The sequence below is a fragment of the Rutilus rutilus genome (assembly GCF_951802725.1).
Source record: "Rutilus rutilus genome assembly, chromosome: 2".
Lineage (NCBI taxonomy): Eukaryota > Metazoa > Chordata > Actinopteri > Cypriniformes > Leuciscidae > Rutilus > Rutilus rutilus.
This window is the reverse complement of record NC_140210.1, coordinates 16,957,717-16,970,475: the sequence shown is the minus strand read 5'-3', so window position 1 is coordinate 16,970,475 and position 12,759 is coordinate 16,957,717. Positions and strand designations below refer to the sequence as shown.

The 12,759-nt window shown below is 36.4% G+C and overlaps 1 protein-coding gene across 1 annotated transcript; it reads right to left on the bottom strand.

Moving 5' to 3' along the window:
* Positions 1-2,326: 2,326 nt before the first annotated feature.
* On the bottom strand, positions 2,327-11,458 carry LOC311286215 (putative methyltransferase NSUN7; the record flags this gene model as incomplete). Its single annotated transcript, XM_084402331.1, has 11 exons — positions 2,327-3,512; positions 4,848-4,947; positions 5,182-5,299; positions 6,436-6,537; positions 6,609-6,752; positions 6,873-7,086; positions 7,352-7,535; positions 7,628-7,780; positions 8,407-8,543; positions 8,633-8,691; positions 11,008-11,458. 11 exons carry the CDS (start codon positions 11,456-11,458, stop codon positions 2,634-2,636), a joined length of 2,541 nt encoding a protein of 846 aa, XP_084258457.1. The 3' UTR covers positions 2,327-2,633.
* Between the last annotated feature and the right edge of the window lie 1,301 nt (positions 11,459-12,759).

The window sequence follows — 12,759 nt, the reverse complement described above, 5'->3', positions numbered from 1 at the left end:
ATACTCTCGTCCCATAATTTTTGCGTCTGAAAGGGAAACTCCAACAAATGCATGTGCAAAAATAACCCTATCTACGCCTTTTTTCACTGCGTGTCTTTAGTAAATCAGTACTATTTTAACGCAATTTGAGAAACAATGCAGGAAATTGGCAACAAACGCAGAGTCTCAATCATCTTTTCTTCCCTATTGTGATGAATATCCAAGTAAAACAGCTTCTCAAACAAGAAAAATGTTTATTGCTGTGATCTCTTCATGTGAGTGACGGGTTGTCCTGCCCTCATTGCCAGTAAACACGTCATCAGAGATTACGAGGGCCCATGAATTAAAAAATATACATGTGCAGCACACATAAATTATAATAAACACTACAATATTCCATTAAAAAAAAGTTGTCGGTTTTGGTCTCATGGTGACTTTAAAAGGTTTAAAAATGTGGCGCCCTTGTGCAAGACAATGAAAAATCCCTGAGACACGGCACAACGATAATTAATCGTATCCCTCTATTAATGCGTATTGCTATTTAACAGCAATTTTGTAGCAAAATCGGAAGCAGTGAAAGGTGTTACAGCAGCAAAGGGACTAGCGTTCTGTTAATTAGGTCAAGCACCCTAATTATGATAACTTATATTATATTACACACCATTTTGGTCATTTAGTGTATGTTCCAAAATGTCAATTTAAACAATTTCGTCAACAGATACATTCATCAAGTTTGTCACAATCATATTTTTCACAATAACCAGAATTAGAACGCATTTGTTTGGGCAGTATGTAGATGTTCGGCTAGCTCCACTATAACCATCACTCCTGTATCTTGACACACATGGCCCATCGTGTTCTGCTTTCACCCTGCAGATAATCAGAGTATGAGACGCTGAATTAAGCGTCGTCTGTATAGACTTGTCCAATCTGTCTGCGTACTGCACCCCCTCTTTTTATCTCTTTGCAGTTTTGAAGAAGTGCACGTTGGTTTTTGTTTATTTCTTTCATGTGAATTTCACTCTGTGATGTTGGGTCTTATACAATGCAATTTCTTTTGGGGGGAGGGGGGGGGTCACGGTGAATAAGAATTAATCACACTTTGTTTAGAAATTAATTCGCTGCCAACCAGCAAAGTCAGCTGTTACATGCTAGAGGAAGGGGGCTTATGGGTAATGTAGTCAGCATAGAATCATCATTCTCATGTTAGCCAAGAGTAGTGTGTTTGATTGACTCTTGTGTTCTTGTATGGTGAAACACTCTGATTGATGACTGTCAGGGGAATTCTCATCACAAGAACTAATAAGCTAAAAATGAACACTCTACTGAAGTAAACTCAAATACGTTTTTGTGGAAACATTGGCTTTCTCTGCTCTACACTAATTTGTACACCATATAAATGTAAACTGTTGTGAAAATAAATGGCATATCACTAAATACATCTAAGTGTTTCTGACTGTTAATTGATCTCATACATACTGTATAGTGAGTACTGTTAGTTGAAAGAATTGTCCTAATGATATTCATCTCACGGCAGTTCGTAAATATTTTAGGTCTTGTCGAATTTGTGTTTTCATGTGATCTCATCTTACGGCCCACTGAGGTTTATGGGTGGACCTTCATGCTTAGCATTTCTCTTAAAATCATACTTTTTCGTACTAAAAATGGAAAAGTTTCACCATTTAGACGACAAAGTTGTTAAAATGATCCCCATTCACACAGACAAAGCTCTATACTCATGCCAGGCCAGTAGTTGATGATGTCACTTTGTAAAGAAAAACTGCACCTATAGACTGTACTCAACTGAACACTTAAACACATGCGCATGATGTCACCATTTTCACATTATTCACATTTTTGTAGTTTACACAGAGACAATAATTGTGTCGTTTTCAAAAACTCGCACTTTGAAACCCATTTTTAAAACCTAACCGTGACCTAACAGTCAACTTAGAGTTGACATGTAGTTGCAAGTTTACTTACAGTTAGAAGAATGTCTAAAGCGGACCATCAAAATAAAAGTGTTACCGGACATTCATATTCATATTTTACTAAATATGGGTCAATAAAGCTTTAGTGGCTTAATTATAAAGCCACAATGAAGCAGGTATTTTCTTTTATATTGTGACGAACATCCAAGTGAAATGGTTCTTGGGTCCGTCCATTGGTTGATGAGTTATGACATTTTGATTAAGAATAAGGTCAAAACAAACTATATCTGGTGAATAAAATAATAACAAACATTTTATAGTGATATAAAATCTGGTTTAAATTAAACGAATAATTAAATGAGATAAATACTTTTTGAATTCATTTAAACGCATAATTAAATGAGATTACATTAAATAAGATACAAAATGTGGTTTAATTTAAAAGTAATACATGACCACCACAGATTTTTGATACCAAACCATCTAACACACAATACAATTAGGACCTTCCTCTGCCGGTTAAATATCACAAATATAACATGATACAAACAGTTACAGTAATATATCAACAAACCGCATATATCAACATGAATAATTCAACAAGACTGTTATAGTCATGAGATCAGTAGGCTACCTGGCCTTAATCTGCACACATTGTTTACCACAATTCTTCTTTTGTATGGAAGCACACGGGATGTGTGTGTATGAACAACAGGTTGTAACTCAGCGCCGTGTCTGTGAACGTAAAATGATCGAGTCTCGGCCTTTGGCGATGCTGCTGGAAGAGGAAAGACTGCTGGAGAAATTGGAGGAGTATGGGGACGAAGAGAGGTGTGAAGGACTGAGCGGATAAACGGGAGGGAGACTGAGCTCTCTTGGCCGGGTTTCCTCCCCGTGAGGCTTGCAGGCCTCCGATTTGATCATTTCCGTTTTCAGTTTGACAGATTCTCGTTGAGACGTGGCTCTGCTGTGCAGATGTCTGGATCTAAACGGGGACGCTGGGGTTCTGATGGCAGCAGGTTTGGTCTGAGGTGGAGTTGGTTTAATGGAGTTAACAGTGGCGTGTTGAGACGGCCGAAGGTGCAGGAGTCTCTTGCGTGGAGGTCGAGACCTGCTCTGGCGTTCTTTACGAGTGTGGGATTTAGACCTCTTTTTTCTCCCAGACTGCTTAGCAACTTTAGCTTGAGGCTTATGACCTTTTGGTCGCTTCTTTCGCACAACGGAAGACTGGTTGTCCGATGGGTCTAGAAGACTAAAATGATTTGTAGTGCTAAATGTGGCATCCATAAATGAAGTTTGACTTTTAGAGAGTGGAGTGTGATCTAGGATTGTGGAGCTGTCAGTCAGGACTCTAGAAGTGTGTTTTGGAGCGGCTGCTGTCTGACTGACACTGAAGGCTGGAGGACTCGGACTGATCATCACTGATGCAGGAGGTTCTATCAGAGAGGAAGGCGGAACAATAGATGTCGATCCCTTTTGTTTTTTCCCCTTTTTCGGTTTCCCTCCATTCAGGGGGTCAGGAGCCGTCAGCCCCCCCAACAAACCTTTAGCAAGAGCTCGAGCCAAAATGTCCTGCACAGTTTCTGCCTCTGCTGGGTTATGCTGTTAGAAAAAACACACACACACACACACATGTACATAGTGCAATGTTATTATGTAACATTGCTAATCTGATTGACTGATTTTACACAACTTCTGTCAACTGGATTTTAACCAAAAGGTTGTTGAACCATATTCTTGGGACAAGGGTTTATGTCAGGTTGGAGCAAGTTGTCACGTGTTTTAATCGAATTCAATAAAATAAATGCATTTATTTAACATACACTATTGTTTGGGATCGGTACGTTTTTTAATGTTTTTGCAAGTAATCTCATGCTCACCAGCCTTTATTAGGTCAAACATATAGAAAAAATAACATAATTATTGTGAAATATTATTACAATTTGAAATAACTGTTTTCTATTTTAATATAATTTAAAATGTAATTTATTCTAGTGATGGCAAAGCTGAATTTTCAGCATCCTTACTCCAGTCTTCAGTGTCACATGATCCTTCAGAAATCATTATGCTGATTTGGTGCTCAAGAACATTTATTATTATAATAATATGATTATTATTTATCAATGTTGAAATCAATGTTTTTTAGGATTCTTTGATTAATAGAGAGTTTAAAAGAACAGTATTTATTTGAAATATAAATCTTATAAATGTATTTACTGTCACTTTTGATTAATTTAATTTGCTGAATACAAGTATTCATTTCTTTAAAAATAAATAATAGAAATATTACATATTATAAATATATTTACTGTCACTTTAGATAAAATTAATGCATCCTTGCTGAATAATAATTACTAACCCCAACCCCATTTTTGAATGTTACATTCATTCCAAATCCATAATATTGTTTCAATATTTTAATTATTGTTTTGTGTTTCACAACTGTTTTACTATCAATGATTAATGGCAGATTCACATAATGACAACATTTGGGGGCAATGTATAATAAAAAAAATAATAATAAAAACTACCCTGAAAAATATTCAATGTAGTACAAAAACTAGCTCCAGTCTATACACTGTCTAGTGCACATGCAAGCTTTCATACATACACACACAAGAAGCTACAGGCTTGTTTCTCTTGCTGTGTGTGGTCTTGTGTGGATGCTAATGTGATCAGACACAAGTGTTCATTATTTAGAGTGAACCGGAGCTACACTGCCAGTATTTAGGACAGCAATGCATCAAGCTCTGGATGAGAGCGGTGTGTATGTGTGTGTGTGTGTGTGTGTGTGAGCTCTCTACTCACACACATACACATTTTAATATATATGAATCACAGCATATCATTATGGCTGTAAAAATTCCTTTATATAATATATATATAATTATTATGTTAAAAAATCTGTTAGTCTGATTCTGTCTCTTTCCTTCTTACCTCTCTTTTCATCACACAGAGGAAACAGCCATTTGTGACGTCAGATGATTCAGTTCTGAAAAACTTCTCTTTCTCATCATCCCATCCTGCACTGACCAGCCTGTGAGAAACATGTAGAAAGAAAAAGAGATGTTTGTGTTGTAAATTCAATCTAACTTATATCCATTTTCTCATAGCTCAAACATTCATAATCCTTCCCCACTTGCTTTTCCATGGATTAACGGCTGTTTCCATGGATACAGCGACTTTAAATCCATACAGTTAGTGGCGTGTGACAGGAAGGACTTAATGCTTGGACAGTGTTTGTGTGTGTGTGTGTGTGTGTGTGTGTTACCTGAAGGGCAAAGCTTTTGCTTTGCTTTCTGCGTTTTCAAGCGCTCTCTTCACAAGTTGTTCATTCTCCTCTGGATATACTGAGCATGTGCAGTACACTACGCCTTTCACTTTAGGAACTGCAGTTAAGAAAGTCAAGTTAAACCACATGATGTGATTTAGTCAATGTATGATTATTAAATAAACAAACACTACAAAATTTTTTTTTTTACGTTTTTGAAGGAAGTCTTAGCCTGCTTAACAAACAGTGAATTTTTTTTAAAGATTCTTTGATCAATAGAAAATTGTAAACATTTATTTTGAAAAAGAGCATTTATTTTAAATAATTTAATTTTAGTATTTATTTATCGTTGTTACATGTACTTACTACAGTAATAACAGTAAATTAAATACAGTTACAAGCAACTAACCCTATGCTTTAGTAAGTACATGTTGTGTACTTTTATTTTTACTCAGTACTTAACTGTATAATTACACTGTAACAAGGACAACTTAAAATGAACTGTAAGCAAAATATTTTGTAATATTATAAGTCTTCCTAATTAAACTGCATAATGTATGCAGAAAACAATTTCATCAAGTTAATGCATAAACTGTGGTCATCAAGAAATAATATATTGTTTACATGATTAATTTTTGTTTAGCTTTTTACTGGAAGACAAAATTACTGATTAATTATTTTTAATTGTTATGAATTCATTATTATTAGTCAATTATTTTTGTAGTGTGGTGAGAGAACATGAACACAGATAAAAAATAGGTTCAGTAAAACAAATTAATAGAAAAAGCTTTAGACATGGAACTTTTCAGTGTCACAAAAAAAAAAAAAAAAAATTCAGATAGTAAATGAAAGTGTGTGAGAGTGAGTGTGGTCCCGGTAAACCCTACATTGTGGGGAAAAAAATTCCCCAATAAAGACGCTAATTCCAAAAATCTTTGACTGTGGCGACATTTTTAAGTCCCATGAGAAAAAATGCTATCATTCTAAATATTTTGAAAATGTAAAAATGCAGAAAATTGTGTTGTTGTGGTTTTGTTTAGGGGTAGTGTTAGGGTGTGGGGGATAGAATACAGTTTGTACAGTATAAAAATCATTATGTCTATGAAAAGTCCCCATAAAACATAGAAACTCAACATTATGTGTGTGTGTGTGTGTGTGTGTGTGTGTGTGTGTGTGTGTGTGTGTGTGTGTGTGTGTGTGTGTGTGTGTGTGTGTGTGTGTGTGTGTGTGTGTGCGTGCGTGTGCGTGACTCACAGTTAAGTGCATGGCTGAGGTCTTGTGTCTGCTTATCAACTAGTGGCTTCAGTTTACTGTCAGAGATGGTTCCTTTAGATAGGCCATGCAACAGCCCTCTGTCTGATAAAGAGCAGTGTGTTATCTCGAAATGTTGTTTCAAATGATCAGATCAAACATATTTGTTGCTGTACCTCCATTCTCCTTGAGGATAAACTCAACAGGGTTACAGAGCGCTGAGGCAGAACACCGTGGGAGCAACACAATCACCCGAACCTTCTGAATACGCATATCCCATTCATTAAGCTCATTGAAATACTCAGACATCAGTTTCACATCTATGCAGAAAGACAGAAAACACCCGAGTTTCAATGCTTCACTACTGGCTAAACACAGGAAAGGCACTATATGGTATGCAGACATTTACTCATTATAAGGTTAGGCAGAGTAACACTTACTTTTGCAGCCAGTAGAGGTGAGGATAGTTTGTAATTCCTTGTTGAAGGTGGAGACATTAAGGACCCCGCATACATGTACACAGCCAGAACAGGCAGTGGCCTGGAGAGCCACATGAGCCACAGTCCAAGCAGAGAAAGACCCCACCATCAGAACGTCACCACCCTCCACCAACAGCGGGCCAACCGCACATGCAGCCAGACTGCGAGATTTATCCTGAAGTCACACACACACATTAATCCCGGATATGTGTTTGCACCATCACAATGACATGGAAGCTTGTTTCCGCCATGATTATATCTCACAATTCTGAGAACAAAAAGACAGAATTGCGAGTTACAATCTCGCAATTGGGAGAAATAAAGTCGGAATTGCGAGAAATAAAGTCGGAATTGCGATATAAACTCGCGAGTTTAAAGTCAGAATTGCAAGATAAAGAATGATGAATATAGAATGAATGATGCTTATGTGTCTTTATTACCTGTATTATGAGTGTGTGTTCTGTCACTAGTTTGGTTTTCTCCAGTTGTTTTGTAAGCCTTCTGGGAAACAGCAGGACATTAGAACAGTGTTTGTCCTTACAGAACACATTTCCCACCAGGTGCATGTGTGAATCGACCTGAGTGAAGCCCGATGTCCGCAGAGTCTCACACACGTTTTCAATGCTGGATGAATTGGTATAAAAACACAATATATATCAGGCGGTGTATATATTAAATAAGAAGAATACGTGTACATACACACAGACACACACTACCTGGCTTTGAGGGTGTTGACCCAGGCATAGATCGGTACTGTCTGTGATCTTTGTTGTTTAGCCCTCACAGCTGGAGGCAGGTAACTGTCAATTGTCAGCAAATTCTGCTTTATTCTGCACTGAGCCAGTGACGCTTCCAGTTTGGTCTTGAACCTGATACACACAAATATACAAGCACCATTTATAAGGTCCAATGTCTTTAAAGAGCTGTGGCATATCACCAGGGGAGTTTTTTTATTTTATTTTATTTGAAGTTCAGGACATTTAATAAAGTTCTCAGATATGCTTCATTTAAGTATTATCTTAGCCTCAGATGTTCTTCCCAAAACTCATTTTAGGAGCGATAAAAATGGGACAATTATTTTGAAAGAGCTATAAAATTGATGTTTACAACAACCCAGGTAATTTAGTCCTTTAAAAATTAGATTAATAAAGTTTGAGTTCTAATCTATGGAAATTCTATTTCTACTTCAGAGTTAAAAAATAGTCACAATAAATATGAGGTCACATTATACAAAGTCACAATTGGAAGACAGAAAGTCGAAATCATGAGAAATCACAATTTTGAGATATATAAAACTCTGAGGAAACAGGCATCCATCAAAATCTTTGTTGAGAATTTTTCTGAAATTTGCGGACACATTTTTCTTAGAAAATACTCCTTGCTGCGCAGGAGAGACAGTTGAGATTTTTCACTCCATACATGGGATTCACAGAACATAATTCAGTCTAACTTTATAAAGGATGAATTTTCACAGGGCAGACCTGCTCATACTGACCTATAAAGGCTGTCCTCCACCTTTCTCACTTCTTTTATAAGTCCTTCCTCTACTCTTTTGATTGGCTCTCTGGGCTCGAACTTCCTGTCCAGGAGGTCATAGAGTATGACCACCACAAGAGCCATGAGGTCGTCTGGCTGAACATAAACACAAACTCACACATCAAACACATCAAAGTCAATCCCGAAACCAACACAAAAGGGCAGATGTCAGTCAACAGACCCACCATTTGCTGAGAACGGTAAAAGTAGCTGTCAGTCAGGATCTCCTCCAGTAGATCTTGGTCTGTGATGGTAGCAGGAGAGAGTTTGTTATATTTAGAAGATGGTGGTTAGTTGTAATTCAACACCATAATATGAAGACATGTAGTGGGGAGCAAAAAAAAACCCAGCAATATACTCCAGAGATCCTAAAATACCCAACAGCAAAACTGATGTGTGAGTTACATCCGTTTTGCTGAGAAATTCATTTAAAAATAGCTGGATTCCAACTCAGACACGGCTTACTGAATTTAAAAAAGAATGAATGTGAGTTGAATTTAAATTTTAACAATGAATCCAGAATAATCAGATAATCAGACAACCAAATAATCAGAATTTATGTCTTGTAAAATATTACTTCTTCCAAAAAGTTTGGAGAGGAAAATGCCTTTTTATCTTTCTTAGATGTAAGATTATTTTTAGATTTAAAGCCCATGTTGCAGGTTAGAGTACCCAGTAAGCCCATGTATAGAAAAATAATGTAGGAACTAGATTTAAATATAAACATATACTTATAAAACGCTATTTAGGCTTCTGGAGTCGTTTTTGTGAGAAAATTTTACTTCCGCATTTGAAAACCGCCGAACTGGAAGTGACGTAACGGGAGGGAGATGGATCGCAATAAGCCTTTTTCACACGCAACCGGAAACTACGTAACGCCGGGTAAACGGATTTCCGCCAGAGGTGAAACTACGGTGTTTTCATATAGAGTGAACATGGAGCGTTATTTCATAACTTCTCTCTGTCACCGGAAGTAAGTTTACCCGGCGTTGATGAGCACCGGAAACACTAAACCCGGAAGTGTGAAAAAGGCCTATGACAGCTCGGAAGCGGGGGAAATTGTAGCCTAAATGTTTACTCGTATGATATAATTCATACAATTGATATATATGATGATATCATATAATTATGAGCCTGATATGAAGCCAGATGAGCAGGACAGGCCAGGATTAGACAGAACAACGGTGAATTGTGGTGTGAGGAGAACGGGGCGAGAAACAAGAAAAAAACTATCTTTTTAAAAAATGTGCAATTTTTTTTATATACATTAAAATATATATATATATAGTTTTGCCCCTTTAAATTATTGTATAATAAACAAGACTGATAAGCTTATGTCTAATCCTATCAGAATATATAAATTTAAATAATTTGTTGTCTGCATTTCTGGATGATAGAACTGACTGCGAATATGAACTGACCTCATGCTCACAACTCAGCGCAGCCATTAAAGTGCTATAGCAGCCAGTGAACTGATGTCTGACCTGACTGCACTAAAAGCAAATAGATGTCCTTAAAAAAAAGAAAAAAGTAAAAAAGCCTCCCCTAAGCAAAAAGTTTGAGAAAGTGAGGGCAAAGCAGAGCAAGGAAGAGGGGGGATGAGTCAGACATGTGTAGGGAGGTTAAGCTACAAGGAGAAACCCAACCAGAATGTGACCAGACATCCCCAATTGATTCAGGACTTCAGTAATCGAAAGAAGAGGGGGAAGGCATGGAAAGATGAGGTCAGAGGAAAATAAATTACTTCTATGGAGAGTGTGAGACTTCTTTTTTTCAGGCACTGAACCACACCCTGAAAGTCAGTCTATTATCTTCAAATCTACATTTACTGATATACTGTAAAACTTTAGAAGCAAACTTGAAATGAAATCAAACTTTTCTAAATTTGTCTATGTGTTATATTTGTAGACACCCTAATGTTTAAAGCCGGCAATAAAATAAAATAAAATATGTTGAGGTAAAAGTAATACACTTAAGGTCAATATAAATTAAGAATTTGAACAATATTTTGGAAATAATCTGCAACACTGACTAATTACTTCAAGTTTCATTCAGAATAAAAAGTGTGACAACCAACTCCAGTCTCTGTCTACAACATTAGAAAAAGGAAAAACTCTCCTCTGCAGTACTGTCGGACAGGATAGGAAATAACTGTGGAATTCTGGGTAATAGTATTATACGTTTATGACTCTTCATCTGTTTCCAACTGCACCTTTGAGTCCTGTATCTGAGGAACTGAATAATTGATGTTAAAGATTTGTGGGCCACAAATAGCATGACATCAGGGACCACAGGGACATTAACTGCACACTCCAAAAACAATCAAGATAAACTGGACACGGTAGATTCTTGTGCTGTCTAAATCTCATCACTTTATGATATTTACATTCCTACCAAATACTTGTATTGTTGTTTCTCATACAAGACCAGGCAGGTAAAGCCCAGTTTTAAGCTGAAGGAGAATACTGAAATATGATATTTTAAAGGAAAAGCAATTCTCATCCTGATAATCATACAAACTCCATTTTGGTTTTGAGGCCTGGCTTTATTTTTCACTTACATTTCAGGGTGTTAAATGCCAGCTCATATGCCCAGTGCTCATTCTGCATGGTGTTGGCATCACTGTTGTCGACAATCCCAGAATCATCGTCATCATCATCATCATCATCATCATCATCTCCACCGGGACTGATGTGCCCATAGCGAATGAGTCTGTGTGCGAGGTCTTTCTCCACACGAGTTTTCTGGAAAATAGCTGCAGCATGAAAGTACACAGAGTCGGGGAATCCCAAAGGTGTCCCCCCTCTCTCCATCCTGGCTCGGTTCCTTTCTGCAAACACTGCAGTGACCCTCTTTTTAAGGGACTGAACACATACTTTCCTCATTGAGTTCTTGGGAGACTCTGGAGTGTGTGCTTTATTCTTAGGAGTGGATTCTTGATCCAGTAAGTTCAGTGATGTGACATCAGGCAGATCTGAGTCCAGTGTGGAGTTGAGAGTCTGTTTAACCATTCTTCTAGAGCCAAGTTCTGTGAATAAACACTGAATTAGTGAGATCATTTATTATTATTTCACACACATTATTTAATCTAGCAGTTTTCAGCTGTGACAATATAAAAGGCAATTATTTAACTTTGTAAATAACATTCTGTGTTAATTTCACACTGAATAGGGTTTCCGGTATGCATAGCCTACATGATACAGTAGGGATTATCATATTTTCTATTTGACATACATAGTATTTTCACTCTATGCAAAAGAATATCCAGTATACAGCTGAAGGCTTTTAGTGGAATTTCAAGAATTTTAACTGTTTTTTCAATGTGGAGTTTTGAACTCCACTGTACGGTCTAAAAGTTTGGGGTCAGTGAGACTTTTTTTCTTCTTCTGAAAGATATAATACTTTTATTCAGCAAGGATGCAATAAATTGATCAAAGGTGACAGTTAAAACTTCTACATTGCTACAAGCATATATATAGATACAAGCATATTGTAGATATATATGATATTGTATATATATATATATATATATATATATATATATATATATACACAATATCATATATATCTACAATATATACATACAGTATATATATATATATATATTTAAATTAATGCTGTCCTTTTGAAATGTCTATTCACTAAGTAATCCTCAAAAATGTATCACAGCTTCCACAACCATTTTCAACAGTAATTTTCCTTGAGCAACGAATCAGTTTAAAATAATTTCTGAAGGATCATGTGAAACTGAAGACTGGAATAATGGCTGCTGATAATTCAGTTTTGCCATTTAAAAAACAAACATTTAAATAGAAAACATTTATTTTAAATCATAATTGCATTTCACAATAATACAGTTTTTTTAATGTATTTTTGATCAAATAAATGCACCGTTAGTGAGAAAATAAATGACTTTTTTCAAAAACATTAAGAAATCTTACCAACCCTGAAGAAGTGTGAAAATACAGTTGGCTCCAAAAGCCTGGGACCACTAGAACCTGTGACCTAGAAATAGTGCATAATCTTAAATATTTCTTATTTATTTTACACCATAAGATTTCTTTTGTTTCTAAATTTCAAAATCCTGTTACTGTTTGCTTATTACCAGGTTTAAATTAGAAACATCTAATTAAAAATAAAATCGAATTAGTCAAAATTAAATTGTAATACGCACCTCTCATAACGTAAGCGCAGTCAGCTCAGCAACAGGTATGAATATGAGAGCAGAATGTGAGAATTAGGAGCCCTCTCTCTATTGGTCTCTCCCCCTTGTCTCACATATGGTCTCTCTCTCTCTCTCTCTCTGAGATCT